The sequence below is a fragment of the Mustela nivalis genome, assembly GCF_964662115.1.
Source record: "Mustela nivalis genome assembly, chromosome: 20".
NCBI lineage: Eukaryota > Metazoa > Chordata > Mammalia > Carnivora > Mustelidae > Mustela > Mustela nivalis.
The window spans coordinates 2,313,905-2,340,146 of record NC_139039.1 but is presented as its reverse complement, the minus strand read 5'-3'; the positions used below and the strand labels follow the sequence as shown (position 1 = coordinate 2,340,146).

General features: G+C 39.4%; 1 protein-coding gene and 1 long non-coding RNA gene across 15 annotated transcripts in view; one reads left to right on the top strand and one right to left on the bottom strand.

Moving 5' to 3' along the window:
- Window positions 1-8,894, bottom strand: part of LOC309855181 — a 51,893-nt gene extending 42,999 nt beyond the window's left edge. Inside the window, exon 1 of the long non-coding RNA XR_014306649.1 lies at window positions 8,700-8,894. This is a non-coding gene — a long non-coding RNA (uncharacterized lncRNA). The remainder of the gene's footprint in view (window positions 1-8,699) is intronic.
- Window positions 1-26,242, top strand: part of PSD3 (pleckstrin and Sec7 domain containing 3) — a 733,176-nt gene that overhangs the window by 680,876 nt on the left and 26,058 nt on the right. For all 14 annotated transcript variants that reach the window (XM_082715136.1, XM_082715148.1, XM_082715146.1 and 11 more), the window contains one exon: window positions 549-692. In XM_082715136.1, coding sequence (XP_082571262.1) covers window positions 549-692 — 144 coding nt within the window. The remainder of the gene's footprint in view (window positions 1-548; window positions 693-26,242) is intronic.

Here is a 26,242-nt window from a genome sequence, read left to right as displayed (position 1 = left end):
ATGAGTGCACTCTCTCTATGACAAATAAATAATAAATCTGTTTTTAAAAATGTATCATCTGATGGCTTACAGAGAATTATTTCTTGGTGGCATTGCTTTCTTAAAAAGGGGGAGGGAACTAAACAGAGAGAGTCTAAATTCACTGTGACAGATGGGGAAATAACAGCATTGCTGAGTGGACAGGAAATGGAAAAGCCAAATTATGCAGGATTCTGAGGATGGGTGCTTAACTGGTGCCTTGCGTTTTGAAGTATTTCTTAGGAAGTCTGTTCTCAACTTCATGACAGCTACACTTGAAAGTATTTGGTTTGAAAGTATTTGACTCTGAAAGTATTTGGTTTTGTATCAAGGGGACTGGTTGTCATTTTGCAAAGGTACATGTGAATACTAGTCTGAGAAGGTTGGTAAGATGTGGCAGTGGAGGTACATTGGACTGTTTTGATGAATTGAAGTCATTCATCATAAGGGATGTTAAAAAGTACTCTGTAATTTTTTTTTTCTTATTGATTTGCTTTCCGGATGCTAAATAGCTTAATAATTTCCTGCAGGAGGAACAGTTGAAATCTCATGAAAGCAAGCTGAAGCAGATTACCACTGAGCTGGCTGAGCACCGCTCATATCCCCCAGACAAGAAAGTTAAAGCCAAGGAGATAGATGAATACAGACTGAAAGATCACTATCTGGAGTTTGAGGTATGTTGAACCTAAATGTAATAAATGCCTATATCTAAGTTATTTTATGACTTTTCCATGAGGCAGGGTTTTTTTTCAGCTGCCGTGCTATAGGAAGCGTACCTCAACCCTGACTCTAAGTTGGAAGCTGCAGGCATGGTCTAGATCATGGCAGCCCTCCTCATGTTCAGGATCCTATATAAGTATCCAACAAACATAAAAAAAAAAAAAATAACTGTCAGTTTATGTGCTTAAAAGCAAATAGCCTGCGTGGTTAGGCTAATGTGTGCCCTGCTGTGAGAAAAAACAACAGTAGATGGACACACCAGAATGGGTGGCTGCTTTCCCTGTGTCTGTATCTCTTCCAGCAGAGTTTGAGTCAAAAAAAAAAAAAAAAAAAAAAAAAAAAAAAGCACAAAAAACAAAACTATAGTGAAGGGAATGAGCTACAGGGCGACATGAAACATTAGCTTCTTCATGCCTATTCTTGCTATTCAGCAACACTGATGCATTTTTCCTCTATCCACCTGTATCCTTCAGAAGGAGATTAATAAATAGATCAATTGTGGCACATCCATCCATGTACTATATATAACAAGTGTGGTTATTAAAAATAATGGGGAGGATCTATAATCTCTGGAAAGGTGAGAAATGTAAAAGCAAGTTGAAAGCAGTATATATAGCAAATGTTAGCTTTCCCTACATTTTTTCCCCAGTTAGACAGTGTTGTTGTAGGAAAGAACTTTAGGGTTCAAAGCCAACGACCAAGAAAGAATTCTTGAGACATCTTTGTTGCAAAACAGTGGTTTTATTAAAGCACAGGGATAGAACCCATGGGCAGAAAAAGCTGCACTGGGGTCATGAGGAGTGGTCCATCATATACTTTCAAGTTGTGAGGGTTTTAGGATACTGTAAGTCTCTAAGGAGTGTTGGAGGCAAAGTTTCCAGGACCTTGAGAGGCTACCTATTGTTGGGAAAAGGTCACTTATTACCATCTAGTAAAACCTGAGACATGAGACCCTTTAGATGTATATCAGTGGGCCATATGCTTGGGGGATGGTTGCCAACACGTATCTTGATGGGTAGAGATGAAGTTTCAAAAGGAATTTTTACATGTTAAAGTAGATTTACAGGATCCTGGGGGTTGGGCTAAGATTACCTGTTGCCCTTAGCAAAATATTAACATTGAGGCAGTTAGAGAAATGTCACTCTGCCTTTTTCAAGGACCTGTAAATTGACTGTAGGTAGTAAGGAAATTTAATAAAAATTTAATAATTTTTCTACTGCCTTTGTTTCCCACATCAAGTGGCATTCCTCTCTTCAGCAGCTGCCTTGATTTTCCCCTACAACTACCCCCCACAATTTGTCTCATTAATAAAGTCCTAATCCTTAACTTAAGAGGATTTGAGTTCTTTCTATGTACTACCACACTGGTCTTTCCACAACAACCTCCATGTATCTTAGTCACATTTCTACCCACTGTCTCTATTTTCAAGCTAAGGTTGTTTTTCCCTCCAGCAAAGCATTAAAATGAGACAGTTGGGAGTTTCTTGGAGGAATGTCATTCTCTGTTTGTCTCAAGTCTTGTCAATGGGCTGCAGGTTACAAGGAAGTTTAATTTTATCTACATTTCTTTTGCCCTTTTTCTCCACATCAGCCTCACCAACAAAAGACTTGAAAAACATTTTTTAAAAAACAAACAAAAAACCCAAGCAGCTCGTCTCTCTTTCCCCAGGCTTGTTCATTCTTGAGAAATGGGAGTATCTCAAAAAGCAATCATAATTCTTCACACTTCTAGAGTGGCTTTCAGCTATAGACCCTTTTATTTTCACACATGCTAATTAAATTTCCCAACACCTCAGTCCCCTGTTTCCAGCATTCAACAACTTACTTTGAGCCCTTGACTTGGAAGTCTAAGATCCTGTTCCAGGAGGTAGGGGTGACTCCCAAGACCATGGAAAGGTTGTTACTGCTAAAAGCACTCCTTAATTTTTAACATACTGTGGTACCTGTTTTCCAAAAATGTAACCTAACAAGAGCAGCATTTTCATTTAATGACATAGAACCTAAACCAAGCTTTGTGGGGATAAGTCTTGCTTCATCACATTATCACCTCAAAGAACCTAAAGATTGTATCCCACAGCCCCTGGTTCATTAAAATCATACTCCTGTGTCAGGCATATTGGATTGTCTCTCAGGCTGCATTAACCTGTGTGTATCAGGAATGTAGAAGGGTAGATGCTATCTAAAGAGGTTTCCTTTTTTCAAAAATGAATTATTATTTTTCATTAACTTAAAATTGAAGTAGTATAACTTGTGGAGTCCACTTTGCTATTCTTTCAGCCACCAGAATTTGTCTTGAGTGTACTTACAGAGAGCTTTTGTACAGCATGAAGTCCTCTGCTTTATCAGCAGCATTCCCTGAGCAGGCTGCTTCATTCCCTCATTCAATCTAAACTCATTCCCTGAATAGGGAGTATAAGAGTGATTGATGATTTTTTTTAAGATTTTATTTATTTAATTGACAGACTGAGATCACAAGTAGACAGAGAGGCAGGTAGAGAGAAAGGAGGAAGCAGGCTCCCTGCTGAGCAGAGAGCCTGATGCGGAACTTGATCCCAGGACCCTGGGAACATGACCTGAGCCCAGGGCAGAGGCTTTAACCCACTGAGCCACCCAGTTGCCCCTGATCATATTTTTACATTTTGTTTACTGCTCTGTCCTCACTTTCTGAAGCATGCAACTGAGTTCTCAGTACATATTTGTTGAATGAATAAATGAAATTTTATTATTGTGTATAAAAGATAAACATCAAAGAAAGTAGTTCGCTAGGACAGCTTAGTAGGTCCCCTGATATCAGATCTGATAGGCAGGTGAGAACAGACAGCACTTTCTGTAATTCAGTGTGAACCTCAAATGAGCAGTCACAGGAAGGGGAGTTTTAATCCCATCTGCATCCTCTCACCAAGTATCACAGTCAGAAATGAGCTTTCACCTATTTTTGCAAAAACAGCCTCCCTTCAGTTTCAGAACACAGAAAATTCTTAAAATTTTTCACATCTTGATAAAGAAAAATGCTTTTATTTTGTTAGAATATTAAGCTTTTAGTAATTACACTGGGAGTTGTTCCTAAGTTTATACATTTCAGTTGTTTATATACCAAATTGCTTTCAATACAACAGTTCTTCGTGGTAGGCCAAATTCACAGCTCTTTCTGTGACTGAGAAATATTCTCTTATAAACAATAGCCAAATTATGGAAAGAGCCCAAATGTCCATTGACTAATGAATGGATAAAGAAGATAGGGTATATGTATACACACACACACACACATATACACATACTGTAGAATATTACTCAGCCATCAAAAAGAATGAAGTCTTGCCCTTTGCAACACTGTGGATGGAGCTAGAGTGTATTATGCTAAGTGAAATTAGTCAGAGAAAAACAAGTACCATATGATTTCACTCATATGTGGAATTAAACAAAACAGATGAACATGGGGTGAGGGGAGAGAAGAAAACCAGAAAATAGGCTTTTAACTATGGAAAACAAACTGAGATTTGCTGGAGGGGAGTGGGCAGGGGAATTCGCTAAGTGGCTGATGGGTATTAAGGAGGCCACTTGTGATGAGCACCAGGCATTATATGTAAATGGTGAATCACTAAGTTCTACTCACGAAACTAATATTATACTATATGTTAACTAGAATTTAAGTAAAAACTTCAAAGAAAAAAGAAAAAAAACACTACTTACTATTGCCTCCTAATTTTTCTAGAAGTGTTTATCCCTGACTGCTACCAATAAGTGCCAAAAAGAAAGGAAGAGAAAAAAGAAAGAAAGAAAGAAAGAAAGAAAGAAAGAATAACTTTCCAAACTCTTACTGACAATAAATTACTAGAAATTGGACTAAGTAAAGTAGGTTCAGGGTTTGTTTCATTGTTTTTGGTTTTTGTTTTAAAGTCTATAAAAAGTCAGGGCATCTGGGTGGCTCAGTGGGTTAAGCCTCTACCTTCGGCTCAGGTCATGATCCCAGGGTCCTGGGATCAAGCCCCACATTGGGCTCTCGGCTCAGCAGGGAGCCTGCTTCCTTTCCTCTCTCTCCGTCTGCCTCTCTGCCTACTTGTGATCTCTCTCTCTCTATCAAAAAAATAAATAAAAATCTTTAAAGTCTACAGTGAGCAAGGAAATTGGAAGTTCTATTTATCCTACTAGCCTTAGCCTCTAAGAAAAATAGATTCTCATTTATGTAAAGCAATAAATGTCACTCAGAATGGGCTATAATTGAATAAATCCATACCTGTCTCTCTGTTAATGTTAGGGAGGGAAGGGAAGATATTTTGTTTTTTATTGGATTGGTATCCCCAAATTGTGGCTGTTAATTCTTAGAAAGAGTTCACTTGGAACCTAAACATACTTTTGATAGAGCTATTAGACATCACAAGTCTCTGTTAAGAAACTGTCTAGCTTAATTAACTGTCTAGCTTAACTCTTAAGAAACTCAGCATCATTTTCCAATTTTAAAAAATAAATATCAGAAATAGCCTTACTTCTTTATAAATTATTTCTACTTTATTCAGTTCCCACTTCACTTAAAAATGTCTAAATTGATCTCCATGGTTCCAGTGCATTTGGAGATTTTTCAAGATATGAGTGAGATGGATGACTTGTATTGAATATAAAAACTTACAGAACCCCAGCCAGTGAAAGCATAGTAGGCTGAGCTGTGCCAAGAAACTCCTGGGATGTTTAAGAAACAACCCTCTTAAAGAGATTCCTTTGATAGCATGGTAGCCTTATAAATTTGGATTTGTTTCTTCAGCTTTAAAGACAATAGCAAGTAGAACTGAGTGAGGATACTATTTACACCAAGATGTTTTTCATGTAAATTAGAGTGTTTTCAGAGGAGAAGTTAAGATGGCAGAGGAGTAGGGGATCTTATTTTCGTCTGGTCCCTGGAATGAAGCTAGACAGTTATCAGATCTTTCTGAGCACCTGTGAAATCAACCAAAGATCTGAGAAAAGACTTGCTGCAATTCTGTAAATAAAAATGTGACCACTCTTTGCAAGGTAGGAGGTACGCACATGTGAACCCAAGATGACAGATATATCAGAAGGTAAACCACAGGGGGAGGGAGCCTCCATAAACGGGATACCGGAAAGTGTTATAAGCAGCAGATAATAAAATCAGAACTTTGAGAAGTCTGCCTGAAAGGTGCTAGGAGCCAAAGGGGGAGGAATCCCAGATGGTACAGCATGGACTCAGGATCCCCAGAATCACAAAAAGAAGGTGGGGGGGCAGTGCCTGAGTGTGGCAGACTACCCAAGCATCGGAACAGGGAAACTGGCTGCAAACAGCAAGTCACAGGTGCCAGCTTTCTGCACACTGTTGCCATAAAGCACAAACAACTATACTGATCTGGTGATCGCTCTCCAAGCAGGGGTCCAGCAAGGGGTGGAACTGTGGGGATAGCCCCCTCTATCCCCTGGGAGGAGTGGCATGAGGGCAGGTCATAGGAATCCATAAAGTTTGGAGACCTGAAACAGAGTCCTGTGCCTGAGATTAAAACAATTGGTCATGGGCTAGGTAAACACAGGATGGAAACCAGGAACACAAGAGTGATTGACTGCGTTTCTGAAGAGTAGAGGGTGCAGACTTTCAGCTCTAGGGCTAAAGATCCAGGGCACTGCCATTTTCACCTCCCACATCAGTGCAGAAACCCTCAGGCAACAAATCAACCACATAGAGCAATCCAGAGCCTCACACTGAGTGCAGCCCACTGTCAATGGTGGTCCAATTCTGCCTGGGGAAAGACACCTGAGAATCAGCCCAACAGGCCTGTCCCTGGAAGACCAGCAGGAATATCCTGTTATTACCAAGTTTACTGATCATGGAGGACTGCAAAACTTCAGCTTTTGGAGAAGCAGTATTTAGAATTTGTGTTTTTTTCCTCTTATTCTTTAGTCTTTCAGTTTTATATTTTTTTTCCTTTTTAGCTATTTTCTTATTATATCAATTCTTTTTTTAAGTCTTTTAATTTTCATTTTTACATGTACATTTTATATGTACATTTTTCATTTATGGCTTCCTTTCAAATTGTATTCAATTTTATTTTTGTGTGTCTATGTTTTTCTTTCTTTCCTATTTTGAGATCTTGTTTCTTCTAGCAACAGACCAAAATATATCCAGGATCTAGTTTATTGGTCTGTTCAGCTTCTTTCATTTTATTCTCTTCTTTTGTTTGCTTGTTTCTGTTCCCTTCTGATTTGTTTAGTGTATTTTTTTCTGTTGTCATTGTTGCTATTTTCCTATTTTCTTTCTCTTTCATCTGGTCTTTTCTGGACATAATGACAAGATGGAAGACTCACCCCAGAAGAGAGAACTCATTGCCAGGGATTTAATCGATAGGGACATAAGTAGGATGTTGGAACAAGAATTCAAAACAATGATTATAAAGGTAGCAGCTGGGCTTGGAAAAAAACTATAAAAGACAATAACTGATTACTTACTAGAGAAATAAAAGAACTAAAATCTAATCAGGTTGAACTAAAAAAATCTCTTACTGAAACACAATTAAAAAAATGGAGGCTCTAACTGCTAGGATAAAGAAGAGAGAGTCTTGGAGAAGACAAAGTGATGGAGATTAAGGAAGCTGAGAAGCAGATACGAACGGCAAAACAGTACTAGAATAATTGGGGCCCAGAGGAAGAGTAGTGAGAGAGAGGAGCAGAAGATTTATTTGAAGAAATTTTAACTGAGAACTTTCCTGATCTGGGGAAGGAAACAGGCATTCAAGTCCAGGAAGCACAGAAAATGCCCCTCAAAGTAAATAAAAGTACATCAAACCTTAACATAATGAAGTTTGCAGATTTCAGAGATAAAGAGAAAATCCTAAAAGCAGCTTAACTGACTTAACTGTCAGTCCTTAACTGACAAGAATAAAAACATAAGGCTGGCAACAGAGCTGTCCATAAAGACCTGGCAGGCCAGAAAGGGCTGACATGATACAGTCAAGGTGCGAAATGAGGAAAATATGCAGCTAAGAATACTGTATTCAACAAGGGCGTCACTCAAACTAGGAGGAGAGATAAAGAGCTTTCAGGACAAACAGAAATTAAAAGAATTTATGATCACTGAACTAGCCCTGCAAGAAATATTAAAGGGGATCCTTTGAATGAAGAGAGAGCCTAGGGAGACAAGATGGTGGGAAAGTAGGAGGAGGCACCGTTTCAACCTATACCCTAAAGTGAGCTGATTACCTACCAAAGAACTCGGATCACCCATGATCAGCCTGAGATTAGAATTATACATGTCTGGATCTCTACAGGGGCAGAAGACAAAAGTGGACAGATAAAGCGGAGTGGGAACGTCAGACTGATATCAGAAGATAAACAAAAGGGGGAGGGAGCCACCAGAAGTGACCCATTGGAAATTAATACCCCGATACGAGAGTATTCTGCAACTAGGGACCAACACTAACTTGGAGTCTGGTTGAAAGCACTCAAAAAGAGCAAAGGATCATGGGGGGAGGAAATTGTGGAAATCAGGGCAGTTAGTGACAGGGGCTTAAGTCCCTGGTCCCAGGACAGCCACCCCTGGCGCTGAGCCAGAGAGAGTGTGGTGAAGAAACCAGGTCTTGGTCCCTGAGCCGGGAGCGCCTCTGAGAGCACATGGGGTTCAGCTCCCATAGGGGCTGGGAGCCTCCCCAGCCAGCAGAAGCACAGCCTTTTTGCAGTCCCCCTGCAAGTGCAGTGTGGTGCTATCAAAACTTGAGTCACGCCCACACCATCCCCTGAGAGAGGTACACACGGGCGCCAGCCTGGCGCTCTCAATCCAGAAAGTCTAGGTGCTCCCAGCCCGGTCCAGCGGGAGAATCTCAGTGTACGATCACTGCTTGGAACCTCTCTGGTGGTCTGGAGCTGCCCAGACAACAGCTGCAGTTGTAGTTTGGGTACAAGTAGGAGTTCCTGTGTCCCCAGGGACCATGACTCGGAACCTGCACTGCCAGCAGCCAAGGGGAAACTTACCTGCTCTGGAGCACCCAGAGGGGAGCAGACTGAGGCTTCTCTCTTGAGAGGGAGGTCTGGGTGCAGTTTGCTTTCCTCTAAACCTCCAAAAACCATCAAACAGCTGTCAAGGTGAGAGAAAACAAATGAACAAACAAACATAAAAACCTCCAGAGAACAAAAGCCTGAAAAACCGGTTTCCTCAGAGCCCACTCCCTTGAGGGGGGCAGGAGGATTTAACTCAGAGAACACTACCTGAAAATCCACTTGGCAGGCCCCTCCCCCAGAGGCCAAGCAGGGGAGGTGCAGACAAAAGAACAACCACCATTACTTCATAGATATAACTTTTATTTTTAATTCATTCCCACTATTCTGGTTCATTTTTTTAAATTTATTTTTTATTTTCAGCATAACAGTATTCATTATTTTTGCACCACACCCAGTGCTCCATGCAATCCGTGCCCACTATAATACCCACCACCTGGTACCCTGACCTCCCACCCCCCCGCCCCTTCAAAACCCTCAGATTGTTTTTCAGAGTCCATAGTCTCTCTTGGTTCGCCTCCCCTTCCAATTTCCCACAACTCCCTTCTCCTCTCTATCCCCCCATGTCCTCCATGCTATTTGTTATGCTCCACACATAAGTGAAACCATATGATAATTGACTCTCTCTGCTTGACTTATTTCACTCAGCATAATCTCTTCCAGTCCCATCCATATTGCTACAAAAGTTGGGTATTTGTCCTTTCTGATGGAGGCACAATACTCCATAGTGTATATGGACCACACCTTTCTTATCCATTTGTCCATTGAAGGGCATCTTGGTTCTTTCCATAGTTTGGCGACCGTGGCCATTGCTGCTATAAACATTGGGGTACTGATGGCCCTTCTTTTCACTACATCTGTATCGTTGGGGCAAATACCCAGGAATGCAATAGCAGGGTCATAGGGAAGCTCTATTTTTAATTTCTTGAGGAATCTCCACACTGTTCTCCAAAGAGGCTGCACCAACTTGCATTCCCACCAGCAGTGTAAGAGGGTTCCCCTTTCCCCACATCCCCTCCAACACATGTTGTTTCCTGTCTTGCTAATTTTGGCCATTCTAACTGGTGTAAGGTGATATCTCAATGTGGTTTTAATTTAAATTTCCCTGATGGCTAGTGATGATGAACATTTTTTCATGTGTCTGATAGCCATTTGTATGTCTTCATTGAAGAAGTATCTATCCATATCTTCTGCCCATTTTTTGATATGATTGTCAGTTTTGTGTGTGTTGAGTTTGAGGAGTTCATTATAGATCCTGGATATCAACCTGTTGGTTGTACTGTCATTTGCAAATATCTTCTCCCATTCCGTGGGTTGCCTCTTTGTTTTGTTGACTGTTTCCTTTGCTGTGCAGAAGCTTTTGATTTTGATGAAGTCCCAAAAATTCATCTTCACTTTTGTTTCCTTTGCCTTTGGAGACATATCTTGAAAGAAGTTCCTGTGGCTGATATCGAAGAGATTACTGCCTATGTTCTCCTCTAGGATTCTGATGGATTCCTGTCTCACATTGAGGTCTTTTATCCATTTTGAGTTTATCTTTGTGTACGGTGTAAGAGAATGGTCGAGTTTCATTCTTCCACATATAGCTGCCCAGTTTTCCCAGCACCATTTATTGAAGAGACTGTCTTTTTTCCACTGTATATTTTTTCCTGTTTTGTTGAAGATTATTTGACCATAGAGTTGAGGGTCCATATCTGGCTCTCTACTCTGTTCCACTGGTCTATGTGTCTGTTTTTATGCAGTACCATGCTGTCTTGGTGATCACAGCTTGTAGTAAAGCTTGAAATCAGGTAATGTGATGCCCCCCATTTTATTTTTGTTTTTCAACATTTCCTTAGTGACTCGGGGTCTCTTCTGATTCCATACAAATTTTAGGATTATTTGCTCCAGCTCTTTGAAGAATACCGGTGGAATTTTGATCGGAATAGCCTTAAAAGTATAGGTTGCTCTAGGCAGTATAGACATTCTAACAATGTTTATTCTTCCGATCCAAGAACATGGAATGGTCTTCCATCTTCTTGTGTCTTCTTCAATTTCTTTCATGAGTGTTCTGTAGTTCCTCGAGTACAGATCCTTTACCTCTTTGATTAGGTTTATTCCCAGGTATCTTATGGTTCTTGGTGCTATAGTAAATGGAATGGATTCCCTAATTTCCATTTCTGTATTTTCATTGTTAGTGTATAAGAAAGGCACTAATTTCTGCACATTGACTTTGTATCCTGCCACGTTGCTGAATTATTGTATGAGTTCTAGTAGTTTAGGGATGGAGTCTTTTGGGTTCCATATAAAGAATCATGTCATCTGCGAAGAGAGAGAGTTTGACTTCTTCATTAACAATTTGGATACCTTTTATTTCTCTTTGTTGTCTGATTGCTGTTGTTAGGACTTCTAATACTATGTTGAACAAGAGTGGTGAGAGTGGGAATCTTTGTCGTGTTCCTGATCTCAACGGGAAGGCTGCAAGCTTTTTCCCATTGAGGATGATATTTGCTGTGGGTCTTTTATAGATAGATTTTATGAAGTTCAGGAATGTTCCCTCTGTCCCTATACTTTGAAGTGTTTTAATCAGGAACGGATGCTGGATTTTGTCAAATGCTTTTTCTGCATCAGTTGAGAGGACCAGGTGGTTCTTCTCTCTTCTCTTATTGATTTGTTCTATCACACTGATTGATTTGCGAATGTTGAACCATCCTTGTAGCCCAGGGATGAATCCCACCTGGTCATGGTGGATAATCTTTTTAATGTGCTATTGTATCCTGTTTGCTAGGATCTTGTTGAGAATCTTAGCATCCATATTCATCAGTGATATTGGTCTGAAATTCTCCTTTTTGGTAGGGTCTTTGCCTGGTTTGGGGATCAGGGTAATGCTGGCTTCATAGAGTCAGGAAGTTTTCCTTCTGCTTCAATTTTTTGAAACAGCTTCAGGAGAATAGGTGTTATTTCTTCTTTGAAAATTTGGTAGAATTCCAAAGGGAATCCATCAGGTCCTGGGCTCTTGTTTTTTGGGAGATTTTTGATCACCGCTTCAATCTCGTTACTAGATATTGGTCTATTCAGGTTGTCAGTTTCTTCCTGATTCAATTTTGGGAGTTTATAGTTTTCTAGGAATGCATCCATTTCATCTAGGTTGCTTAGCTTATTGGCTTATAACTGTTAATAATAACTTCTGATGATTGTTTCTACTTTCTTGGTGTTCATTGTGATCTCTCCCTTTTCATTCATAATTTTATGTATTTGAGCTTTCTCTCTTTTCTTTTGGACTAGTGTCACCAATGGTTTATCAATCTTATTGATCTTTCAAAAAACCAGCTTCTAGTTTCATTGATACGTTCTACTGTATCTCTGGTTTCTACCTCATTGATCTCAGCTCTAATCTTGATTATTTCCCTTCTTATATGAGGAGTTGGTTTGATTTCTTGTTGATTATCCAGTTCTTTAGGTGTGGAGACAGCTGCTGTGTTCTGGATTTTTCTTTTTTTTTGAGAGAGAGGCTTGGATGGCTATGTATTTCCCCCTTAGGACCGCCTTTGCTGTATCCATAGGTTTTGGATCGAAGTGTCTTCATTCTCACTGGTTTCCATGAATTGTTTCAGTTCTTCTTTGATGTGCTGGTTGATCCAAGCATTCTTAAGCAAGGTGGTCTTTAGTTTCCAGGTGTTTGAGTTCCTTCTGAACTTTTCCTTGTGATTGAGATCCAGTTTCAAAGCATTGTGATCTGAGAATGTGCAGGGAATAATCTCAGTCTTTGGGTATTGGTTGAGTCCTGATTTGTGACCCAGTATGTGGTCTATTCTGGAGAAAGTTCCATGTGCACTTGAGAAGAATGAGTATTCTGTTGTTTTAGGGTGGAATGTTCTGTATATATCTATGAGGTCCATCTGGTCCAATGTGTCATTCAATGCTCTTGTTTCTTTGTTGATTTTCTGCTTCAATGATCTGTCTATTTCTGAGAGAGGCGTGTTAAGAACTCCAACGATTAGTGTATTCATATCAATATGACTCTTTATCTTGATTAATAGTTGTCTTATGTAATTGGCTGCTCCCATATTAGGAGCATAGATATTTACAATTGTTAGATCATCTTGGTGGATAGTCCCTTTAAGAATGATATAGTGTCCTTCTGGATCTCTGACTACAGTCTTTAGTTTAAAATCTAATTTGTCTGATATGAGAATCGCTACCCCAGCCTTCTTTTGAGGCCCATTGGCATGAAAGATGCTTCTCCATTTCTTCACTTTCAGTCTGGGTCTCAAAATGGGTCTCTTGTAGACAACCTATGGATGGGTCCTGTCATTTTATCCAGTCTGCAACCCTGTGCTGTTTTATGGGCGCATTAGGCCATTCACATTGAGGGTGATTATTGATAGATACGTTTTTATTGACATCGTGTTACCTTTGAAGTCTTTCTTTCTGTAGATTGTCTCTATATTTCTGTTCAATGCTATCCTTGGGCTTTTTCCCCCTTTAAAGAAGCCCCCTTAATATTTCCTGCAGTGTCAGCTTGGTGGTTGCATAGTCTTTTAAGCCTTGCCGGTCTTGGAAACTCTTTATCTCTCCATCCATTTTGAATATCAGTCTTGCTGGATAAAGTATTCTTGGCTGCATGTTCTTCTCATTTAGTGCCCAGAATATATCTTGCCAGCCCTTTCTGGCTTGCCAGGTCTCTGTGGACAGGTCTGACATTATTCTGATGGGCTTTCCTCTGTACATAAGGATCTTCTTTGTCCTAGCTGCTTTCAGGAGGTTCTGCCTACGATTATAATTCTTCATTCTTACTATTAGGTGTCTCGAGGACTTTCGAGAATCTGTAATCTTGGAGGGGAACCTTTCGGCCTCTAGTACATGAACGCTAGTTCCGTTCATGAGATTTGGAAATTTTCATGAAGAACTTGTTCCACTATATCTTCTAGACTTCTTTCTTTCTCCACCCCTTAGGGATTCCAATAATTCTGACTTGGAACATATCATGGCATCATTTATTTCCCTGATTCTGTTTTCATGGCTTCTAAGCTGTTTGTTCCAGGCTGCCTCCTGATCCTTTCTATCTCTTTGTCCTCCAGATCACTAATTCTGTCTTCTGTGTCAGTTACTCTAGCGTTGAGAGAATTTAGATTAGATTGGAACTCATTGAGAGCATTGTGAAGCTCATCCCTGGTAGATTTCAGCTCTTGCCTAATATTGAAAACATGATCTTTGATCGTTTTCAGTTCAGCCCTAATCAATTCCATTTGGTCACCCATGACTTTCTCCAACTTAGCTATTGCTTGGATAATTGTTAGCCTGAATTCTCTTTCCGACATATTGTCTATGTTGATAGCCGTTAGCTCTGTTGCAGAAGGTCCATCCTCTGTATTTTTCTTCTGTTGGGCATTCCTCCTCCTAGTAATTTTGGTGAGAGATGGCTGAACGGGTGTAGCTGGATGTATCGACTGTGATGCAGTCTAGGTGCACCCTGGAATGCTTCTGAGCAATCAGGGTTCCCCACCCAAATGAGAGAAAAAAGAAAAGGAAAAGAAAAAGAGACGGAAAGAGACAGGAATGAAAGGTGAGATAAAAGAGAAGGTTCAGCCCAAATGGGCCCCAAGGTAAGATTTATGAAGTATACAAACAAACACAGACAGACAAAAAGACTGATAAAAATATATGACAAGAGAGAAAATTATATATATATATATATATATTTGCATATATATATGCAAATAAAGGAAGAACCTCGTCAAAAAGAACCCCAAGTGTAAGATTTATATACTATTAGGACAAACACAAAAACACAGAAACACTGGTGGAAGAAAAAGATGGGAGAGTGGTTGTAAATTCTCAGTGTGGGTGAGGAAGGTTGTTTTGATTCTTCCTGGATGTATCTTGATATCTTTGTTAAAGGACTCAACTTTCCTAAGATAAAGGGGGATTAGGAATTGGTTTACCTATAGGGATGGCATTGATTGGGGAAAGGGGATTACCTTGAAGTTTAATTCTATATGAATATTAGAAAATAAAAATGAAAAAAAGGAATAAACTAGACTAAACTAAACTAAAAATTTAAAAACAAGCAATTTAAAAAATAGAAATGCAAAAGGAAAATAGGTGTATGTATCAAAAAGTTCCGGTTAGAAGGTTATTATGGAATTTGATGTACTGGACATCTCACTGTGACGGTAAATGGGTTAAAATATTATCTATATAATAATAAAAAATTATCTATGTAAAAATAATGATCCAGAATAGTGGGATCGAATTAATAATAAAAATTGTTCTATGAAGTAGTGGTGGTTGTTCTCTTGTCGTCTTTTTTTTTTTTTTCCCTTTCCTGGTGGTTTTCTGGGGGAGGGGCCTGCCACGTGGGTTTTCAGTCAATGAGGTTCTCTGAGTTAAGTCCTCCCGCCCGGCTCAAGGGGGTGGGCTCTGAGAAAACTGTTTTTTTCAGGCTTTTGTTCTCTGGAGGTTTTTATATTTGTTCACTTTTGTTTTTCTCTCTCGCCTTGACCGCTTTTGATGGTTTTTGTAGGTTTAGAGGAAAGCAAACTACACCCTGACCCCCCCTCTTCTCTCTGGCTACAGAGCCCAAATAAATCCCCCCTTGGCCGCCGGCAGAGCAGTTCCCAGTCACGGTCCCTGGGTTCTCAGGATTTTTTGCTTGTACACAAAACCACGGCAGCGGCGGCTGTCTGAGCAGCTCCAGACTGCCAGAGAAGTTCCAAGCAGCAATCACACACTGAGATTTTCCCATTGGCCCGGGCTGGGAGTGCCTGGTCTTTCCGGTCCGAGAGCACCTGGCTGGCGCCTGTGTGCACCTTTCTCAGGGGAGGGCACGGGGCACGACTCGGACTCTGATGGCATGGCAGGGCACTCGCGTGGGGACTGCAAAAAGGCTGTGCTTCTGTTGGCTGGCGAGGCTCCCAGCCCCTCACAGGAGTCAGGTGCCACGCACTCTCAGGCACGCTGGTGGTTCAGGGACCGAGACCTGGTTTCTCTGCCGCATTCTCTCCTGCTCTCCGCCAGGGGTGGCTGTCCTGGGTCTGGGGACTTAAGCCCCTGACCCTAACACCCCAATTCCCGCAATATCCCCCTGGTGATCCTTTGCTCTTTTGAGTGCTTTCTACCAGACTCCTGAGTTAATGCTGGTCCCCAGGCACAGGGCACTCTCATATTGGGATATTACTTTCCAGCGGGTTGCCTCTGGTGGCTCCTTCCCCCTTTTGTTTATCTTCTGATATCAGTCCGACTTTCCCACTCTGCTTTACCTACCCACTGGCGTCTTCTGCTCCGGTAGAGATCCAGACGTGTATAATTCTGATCTCAGGATGATTTCATGGGTGATTGGAGTTCTTTGGAGGGTAATCAGCTCACTTTAGGGTACAGGTTGAAAGGGCACTTCCTCCTACTTTCCTACCATCTTGTCACAACCTGGTTCATTTTTTTAAAAATATATAGATAATTTTTTAACCTATTTACTATCACAGTGAGATGTCCAGTACATCAAACTCCATAATAGCCTTTTAACCTGAACTTTTTGATACATATACCTGTGTGGGTTTTTTTTTTTTTTTTTTTTTTTTTTTGCTTTTCTATTTTTAAATTTTTTTTAAATTTTATTTTTGTTTAGTTTATTCTTTTTTTAATTTTTATTTTTTAATATTCATATAGAGTTCAACTTTAAGGTAGTCCCCTTTCCCCAATCAATGCTACACCTATCGGTTAACCAGTTTTTAATCCCCCTTTATCTTAGGAAAGTTGAGTCTTTTAACAAAGATATCAAGATACATCCAGGAGGAATCAAAATAACCTTCCTCACCCACATTGAGAATTCATAACCAGTCTCCCATCTTTTTCTTCCACCAGTGTTTCTGTGTATTTGTGTTTGTCCTGAGTGTATATAAATCTTATACTTGGGATTCTTTTTGACAAGGTTCTTTGTTTTGTTTTGCTTTTATATATATATATATATTTTTTTTTTTTCTCTTGTCATATACTTTTATCAGTCTTCTTGTTTGTCTTTTTTTGTTGTTGTTGTATACTTCATAAATCTTACCTTGGGGCCCATTTGTGCTGAGCCTTCTCTTATATCTTTCTTTTTTTTTTTTTTTCCTCTGTCTCTCTCTCTCTCTCTCTCTTCTTTTTTCTCTTTCTTTTTTCTTTAATTTGGGTGGGGACTCTTGATTGCTCAGAATTGTTCCAGGGTGCACCTTGACTGCACCACAGTCGATATATCCAGCTACATCGGCTCAGCCATCTCTCACAAAAATGACTATGAAGAGGAATGCCCAACAGAAGAAAAATTCAGAGGATGGGCCTTCTGCAACAGAGCTAATGGCTATCGACACAGACAATATGTCGGAAAGGGAATTCAGGCTAACAATTATCCAGGCAATAGCTTGGTTGGAGAAAGCCATGGATGACAAAACAGAATTGATTAGGGCAGAACTGAAAGCCACCAGGAATGATGATTACAATGCTCTCAATGAGTTCCAATCTAATCTAAATTCTCTGAAAACTAGAGTAACTGAGACAGAAGATAGAATTAGTGATCTGGAGGACAAACAGAGAGAAAGGATCAGGAGAAAGCCTGGGATAAACAGCTTAGAACCCCTGAAAACAGAATTAGGGAAATAAATGATGCCATGAAACATTCCAATGTCAGAATTATTGGAATTCCTGATTCGGGGAAGAGAAAGAAAGAAGTCTAGAAGATATAGTGGAACAAGTTCTCCATGAAAATTTACCCAGTCTTGCGATTGGAACCAGCATTCATATACTAAAGGCAGAATGGTCTCCCCCCAAGATTATAGATTCTCAAAAGTCCTCGAGACACCTGATAGTAAGAATGAGGGATTATAATTGTAGACAGGCCCTCTTGAAGGCAGCTAGAACAAAGAGAAGCTCCTTACATACAGAGGAAAGCCCATCAGAATAACGTCAGACCTGTCCAGAGAAACCTGGCAAGCCAGAAAGGGATGGCAAGATATTCAGGACACTAGATGAGAAGAACATACAGCCAAGAATACTTTATCTAGCAAGACTGACATTCAAAATGGATGGACTGATAAAGACTTTCCAAGATCAGCAAGGCTTAAAAGAGTATGCAACCACCAAGCTGACACTGCAGGAAATATTAAGGGGGGTTCTATAAAAGAGGAAAAATCCTAGGAATATCATTGAACAGAAATATAGAGACAATCTACAGGAAGAAAGACTTCAAAGGTAACACGATGTCAATAAAAATGTATCTGTCAATAATCACTCTCAATATGAATGACCTAAATGCGCCCATAAAATGGCACAGGGTTGCAGATTGGATAAAACAACAGGACCATCCATATGTTGTTTACTAGAGACCCATTTTTTTTTTTTAGTTTGTTTGTTTTTACTTATTTATTTTACAGAGAGAGATCACAAGTAGGCGGAGAGGCAGGCAGAGAGAGAAGGGAAAGCAGGTTCCCCAGCAAGCAGAGAGCCAATTCGGGGCTCGATCCCAGGACCCCGGGACCATGACCTGAGCCGAAGGCAGAAGCCCTAACCCACCAAGTCACTCAGGCGCCCCATACAAGAGACCCATTTTGAACCTAAGGATACACCCAGACTGAAAGTGAAGGGATGGAGAAGCATCTTTCATGCCAATGGGCCTCAAAAGAAGGCCAGGGTAGCAATTCTCTTATCAGATAAATTAGATTTTAAACTAAAGACTGTAGTCAGAGATACAGAAGGACACTACATCATTCTTAAAGGGACTATCCACCAAGATGATCTAACAATTGTAAATATCTATGCCCCCAATATGGGAGCAGCCAATTACATAAGACAACTATTAATCAAGATAAAGAGTCATATTGATATGACTACATTAATAGTAGGAGATCTTAACACTCCTCTCTCAGAAATAGACAGATCATCCAAGCAGAAAATCAATAAAGAAGAGCATGGAATGACACATTGGACCAGATGGACCTCATAGATATATACAGAACATTCCACCCTAAAAAAACAGAATACTCATACTTCTCAAGTACACATGGAACCTTCTTCAGAATAGACCACATATTGGGTCACAAATCAGGACTCAACTGATACCAAAAGACTGAGATGATTCCCTGCATATTCTCAGATCACAATGCCTTGAAACTGGAGCTCAATCACAAGGAAAAGTTTGGAAGGAACTCAAACACCTGGAAGCTAAAGACCACCCTGCTTAAGATTGCTTGGATCAACCAGGAGATCAAAGAAGAGCTTAAGCAATTCATGGAAACCAATGAGAATGAAGACACTTCGGTCCAAATCCTATGGGATACAGCAATGGCGGTCCTAAGGGAGAACACATAGCCATCTAAGCCTCCCTCAAAAAAGTTGAAAAGCCCAGAATACACCAGTTGTCTCTACACCTTAAAGAACTGGAGAACCAACAACAAATTAAACCAACTCCATACAAAAGAAGGGAAGTAATCAAGATTAGAGCAGAGATCAATGAGGTAGAAACTAGAGATACAGCAGAATGTATCAATGAAACTAGAAGCTGGTTTTTTGAGAGAATCAGTAAGATCGATAAACCACTGGCCACACTAATCCAAAAGAAAAGAGAAAGCTCAAATTAATAAAATTATGAATGAAAAGGGAGAGATCACAACTAATACCAAGGAAGTAGAAACAATCACCAGAAATTATTACCAACAGTTATATGCCAATAAGTTAAGCAACCTAGATGAAATGGATGCATTCTTGGAAAACTATAAACTCCCAAAATTGAGCCAGGAAGAAATTGACAACCTGAATAGACCGATATCTAATAACGAGATTGAAGCAGTGATCAAAAACCTCCCAAAAAACAAGAGCCCAGGACCTGACAGATTCCCTGGGGAATTCTACCAAACTTTCAAAGAAGAAATAGCACCTATTCTCCTGAAGCTGTTTCAGAACACTGAAGCACAAGGAAAACTTCCAGACTCTTTTTATGAAGCCAGCATCACCCTGATCCAAAACCAGGCAAATACCCCACGAAAAAGGAGAATTTCAGACCAATATCACTGATGAATATGGATGCTAAGATTCTCAACAAGATCCTAGCAAACGGGATACAATAGCACATTAAAAAGATTATTCACCATGATCAGGTGGGATTCATCCCTGCATTACAAGGATGGTTCAACTTTTGCAAATCAATCAGTGTGATAGAACAAGTCAATAACAGGTGGTGGGTATTTAGGAGGGCATGTATTGAATGTAGCACTGGGTGTGATGCAAAAACAATGAATTGTGTTATGCTGAAAAGAATTTAAAAAAATAATAAAATAATAAATTAAAAAAAAAAAAAAGAGAGAGAGAGAGCCCAAAAATAACAAAGGCTAGAAAGGAACAGAGACAATCTACAAAAACAGTAACTTTACCCATAACAATGGCACTAAATCTTTCAGTAATTAATCTGAATGTAAATGGACTAAATACTCTAAACAAAATATACAGGGTATCAGATTCGATGAAAAAAGAGGACCCATCCATATGCTGTCTACAAGAGACTCATTTTCGACCGAAAGATACCTCCATATTGAAAGTAAGGATGTGGAGAACCATTCATCATGCTAATGGACATTAAAAGAAAGCTAAAAGGGTAGCAATCCCTATATTAGACAAATTAGATTTTAAACCAAAGACTGTACTGAGAAATGAAAAAGACACTATGTCATCTGTGTCTATCCAACAAGATCTAACAACTAAATATTTATGCCCCTAATTTGGGAGCAGCCAATTATATAAATCAATAACAAAATTAAAGAAACACATTGGTAATAGTATGATAACATTAGGGGACTTCAGCATCCCACTCAAAGCGGTGGACAGATCATCCCAGCAGGAGATCAACAAGAGCTTTGAATGATACACAGGGCCAAATGGACTTCAAAGCTATATTCAGAGCATTTCATCCTAAAGCAGCAGAATATACATTCTTCTGAAGTGCACACAGAACATTCTCCAGTGTAGATCACATACAGGGTCACAATGAGGTCTCAGCCAGTACCAAAAGATTAGAAATATTCCCTGCATATTTTCAGACCACAGTGCTTCAAAACTTGAACTCAGTCACAAGAGAAAATTTGGAAGGAACACAAAGACATGTAAGTTAAAGAGCATTCTGCTAAAGAATGAATGGGTTTTGGAAAAAAAAAAAATGAATGAATGGGTTAATCAGGAAAGTAAAGAAAAATTTTTAAAAATTCATGGAAACATGATACCTCAAAACCTTTAAAATGTGACAAAGGTGTTCCTAAAGGAGACGTATATAGCAGTACAGACCTTCCTCAACAAACAAGAAAAGTCTTAATACACAAGATACCTTACACCTAAGGAGATGGAGAAAGAACAGCAAATAAAGCCTAAACACAGCAGAAGAGAAATAATAAAGATTAGACTAGAAATCAATGAAATAGAAACCAAAAACACTGAAACAGATCAATGAAACTAGGAGCTGGTTCTCTGAAATAGTTAATAAAATCAATAAATTCCTAGCCAGATTTACCAAAAGGAAAAGAGAAAGGACCCAAATTTAAAAAATAAAAAATTGCAAAGGTAAGAAGAAAGATCACAATAACACCAAAGAAATACAAACAATTATAAGAACATATTATGAATATTATATGCCAACAATTGGTCAAACAATAAGGAATGGATGCATTCCTAGAAACATCTAAACTACCAGACCAATTACCAGCAAGGAAATTGAAGCAGTAATCAAAACTCTCCCAACAAACAAGAGTCCAGGACCAGATGGTTTCCCTAGGGAATTCTATCACACATTTAAAGAACAAATAATACCTATTTTTCTGAACCTGTTTAAAAAAAATAGGAATGGAAGGAAAACTTCCAGACTCATTCTATGAGCCAGCATTACCTTGATCCCAACACTAAAGACCCCACCAAAAAGGATTACAGACCAGTATCCCTGATGAACATGGATACCCAGATTCTCACCAAGATACTTGCCAGTAGGATCCAGCAGTACCTTAAAAGGATTATTCACCACGACCAAGTGAGATTTATTCCTGGCCTGAAGGGTGGTTCAATATTTGTGAATCAACCAATGTGATATACCACATTCATGAAAGAAAGTACAAGACCATATGATCCTCCTAATAGATGCAGAAAAAGTATTTGACAGAATATAGCATCCTTTCTTGATTAAAACTATCTCCACACAACTGAACCAGGAAGAAATAGAAAGCCTGAACAGACCCATAACCAGTAAGGAGATTGAAACAGTCATTAAAAATCTCCAAACAAACAAAAGCCCAGGGCCAGACGGCTTCCCGGGGGAATTCTACCAAACATTTAAAGAAGAACTAATTCCTATTCTCCTGAAACTGTTCCAAAAAATAGCAATGGAAGGAAAACTTCCAAACTCATTTTATGAGGCCAGCATCACCTTGATCCCAAAACCAGACAAGGATCCCACAAAAAAAGAGAGCTATAGACCAATCTCCTTGATGAACACAGATGCGAAAATTCTCACCAAAATACTGGCCAATAGGATCCAACAGTACATTAAAAGGATTATTCACCACGACCAAGTGGGATTTATTCCAGGGCTGCAAGGTTGGTTCAACATCCGCAAATCAGTCAATGTGATACAACACATCAATAAAAGAAAGAACAAGAACCATATGATACTCTCAATAGATGCTGAAAAAGCATTTGACAAAGTACGGCATCCCTTCCTGATCAAAACTCTTCAAAGTGTAGGGATAGAGGGCACATACCTCAATATCATCAAAGCCATCTATGAAAAACCCACCGCAAATATCATTCTCAATGGAGAAAAACTGAAAGCTTTTCCACTAAGGTCAGGAACACGGCAGGGATGTCCATTATCACCACTGCTATTCAACATAGTACTAGAGGTCCTAGCCTCAGCAATCAGATGACAAAAGGAAATTAAAGGCATCCAAATCGGCAAAGAAGAAGTCAAATTATCACTCTTCGCAGATGATATGATACTATATGTGGAAAACCCAAAAGACTCCACTCCAAAACTGCTAGAACTTGTACAGGAATTCAGTAAAGTGTCAGGATATAAAATCAATGCACAGAAATCAGTTGCATTTCTCTACACCAACAGCAAGACAGAAGAAAGAGAAATTAAGGAGTCAATCCCATTTACAATTGCATCCAAAACCATAAGATACCTAGGAATAAACCTAACCAAAGAGACACAGAATCTATACTCAGAAAACTATAAAGTACTCATGAAAGAAATTGAGGAAGACACAAAGAAATGGAAAAATGTTCCATGCTCCTGGATTGGAAGAATAAATATTGTGAAAATGTCTATGCTACCTAAAGCAATCTACACATTTAATGCAATTCCTATCAAAGTACCATCCATCTTTTTCAAAGAAATGGAACAAATAATCCTAAAATTTATATGGAACCAGAAAAGACCTCGAAGAGCCAAAGGAATATTGAAAAAGAAAGCCAAAGTTGGTGGCATCACAATTCCGGACTTCAAGCTCTATTTCAAAGCTGTCATCATCAAGACAGCATGGCACTGGCACAAAAACAGATACATAGATCAATGTAACAGAAGAGAGAGCCCAGAAATAGACACTCAACTCTACAGTCAACTAATCTTTGACAAAGCAGGAAAGAATGTCCAATGGAAAAAAGACAGCCTCTTCAATAAATGGTGCTGGGAAAATTGGACAGCCACATGCAGAAAAATGAAATTGGACCATTTCCTTACACCACACACAAAAATAGACTCAAAATGGATGAAGGACCTCAATGTGCGAAAGGAATCCATCAAAATCCTTGAGGAGAACACAGGCAGCAACCTCTTCGACCTGTGCCACAGCAACATCTTTCTTGGAACAACGCAAAAAGCAAGGGAAGCAAGGGAAAAAATGAACTATTGGGACTTCATCAAGATCAAAAGCTTTTGCACAGCAAAGGAAACAGTTAACAAAATCAAAAGACAACTGACAGAATGGGAGAAGATATTTGCAAACGACATATCAGATAAAGGACTAGTGTCCAGAATCTATAAAGAACTTAGCAAACTCAACACCCAGAGAACAAATAATCCAATCAAGAAATGGGCAGAGGACATGAACAGACATTTCTGCAAAGAAGATATCCAGATTGCCAACAGACACATGAAAAAGTGTTCCATATCACTCGGCATCAGGGAAATACAAATCAAAACCACAATGAGATATCACCTCACACCAGTCAGAATGGCTAAAATCAACAAGTCAGGAAATGACAGATGCTGGCGAGGATGCGGAGAAAGGGGAACCCTCCTACACTGTTGGTGGGAATGCAAGCTGGTGCAGCCACTCTGGAAAACAGCATGGAGGTTCCTCAAAATGTTGAAAATAGAACTGCCCTATGACCCAGCAATTGCACTATTGGGTATTTACCCTAAAGATACAAACGTAGTGATCCAAAGGGGCACGTGCACCCGAATGTTTATAGCAGCAATGTCCACAATAGCCAAACTATGGAAAGAACCTAGATGTCCATCAGCAGATGAATGGATCAAGAAGATGTGGTATATATACACAATGGAATACTATGCAGCCATCAAAAGAAATGAAATCTTGCCATTTGCGACAACATGGATGGAACTAGAGCGTATCATGCTTAGCGAAATAAGTCAAGCAGAGAAAGACAACTATCATATGATCTCCCTGATATGAGGAAGTGGTGATGCAACATGGGGGCTTAAGTGGGTACGAGAAGAATCAATGAAACAAGATGGGATTGGGAGGGAGACAAACCATAAGTGACTCTTAATCTCACAAAACAAACTGAGGGTTGCTGGGGGGAGGGGGTTTGGGAGAAGGGGGTGGGATTATGGACATTGGGGAGGGTATGTGTTTTGGTGAGTGCTGTGAAGTGTGTAAACCTGGTGATTCACAGACCTGTACCCCTGGGGATAAAAATATATGTTTATAAAAAATAAAAAATTATATTAAAAAAAAGAAAGAAAGAAAAAAAAAAGTTAAAAATAGAGCTAACCTATGACCCAGCAATTGCACTACTAGGTATTTACCCAAAGGATAGAAACATAGTGATTCAAGGGGGTACCTGAACTCCAATGTTTATAGCAGCAATGTCCACAGTATCTTTCCAAATATGGAAAGAACGCAGATGTTCATCAACAGACGAATGGATAAGGAAGATATGGTATATATATATATACAATGGAATATTACTCAGTCATTAAAAAATGAAATCCTAGCATTTGCAGTGATGTGGATGGAACTAGAGGGTATTATGCCAAGCAAAGTAAGTCAATTGGAGAAAGACAATTATCATATGATCTCATTCATATGTGGAAATTAAAAAAACAAAACAGAGGATCATAGGGAAAAGGAGCAGTAAATAAAATAAGACAAAATCAGATGGGAATCAAACCATAAGAGACTGATAACTCTAGAAGTCAAACTGAGGATTGCTTGAGGGGAGATGTGTGAAGGGATGGGTAACAGACAGGATGGACATTAAGGAGGGCACTTGATGTAATGATCATTGGGTGTTATATACAGTTGATAAGTCACTAAACTCTACCTTGAAACTAGTATTACACTATATGTTAATTTAATTGAAATTAAAGAAAGTCAATTAGGACATTTTCAGTGGGCATGTATAATTAATCCTTAGACCTAAGTAGTGAAAAGGAGACAGTGTAACAGCCCAAACTGATTAAAAACATGACTGAGTTGTAAGAGATTTAATGAAGAGGGATTGCTTAGGGTCAGGATAATAAAGGGAGGCTTCTGAGGTAACTTCTAGAGCCAGATGGAAACCTGCCCACCAACACAATGCCAATGAATTTTATGTATCAGACCTAATGACAAAATTTTTGTTTGGCCAGCACAGTGCTATATTTGTTTTCACTGTAATTTATATGCCCCCAGAGAAGACTAGCAGTCTTTTCTCTACCTCCTTGTTATACCATGTCTGGTAGGTTTCCACATATATGTGTTGGCCTGGCCCCTGAAGGCTTATGAGTTTGCCATCCCTAGATAAAGGCTGCAGCCAGTTGTATATGCTTTGTGTGTTAGTTAGATCTTTCAATATGTGCTTTGCAATCAACTGTTCCCTTCATGTTTAGAAAGTGGATACTTACTGGGTATGTGTTTTCAGGTCCTAATCTAGCATGAAAAAAGTCCACTTCCCTGATGGCTCAAGCCAGATGCAGAATATTTCCTTTAGCCTCATGGACTAGACTTCAATGAGTTCTCACTCCTAAATTGCAACCTAGAGTAGCATATGCTTATGGCTTAAGACCATTAGGACCCACACCGGCCACAAGGCTAGAAAACTCAATTTTAGAAACAACACATGTTCACTATAACAAGACATTTAAGAGTTTTGGGATAGAGTATTTTGAATCTAGAAAATCTAGGACATTCTTGAGATATGATGCATTTTTTTCTGAATTTGTAGTTTTTCTTGACATGTAAAATAGCATAATTCTTTCAGAAATTGGCATATTTGAGAATAAGAGTAAGTAATTTTAACATTACAGACCA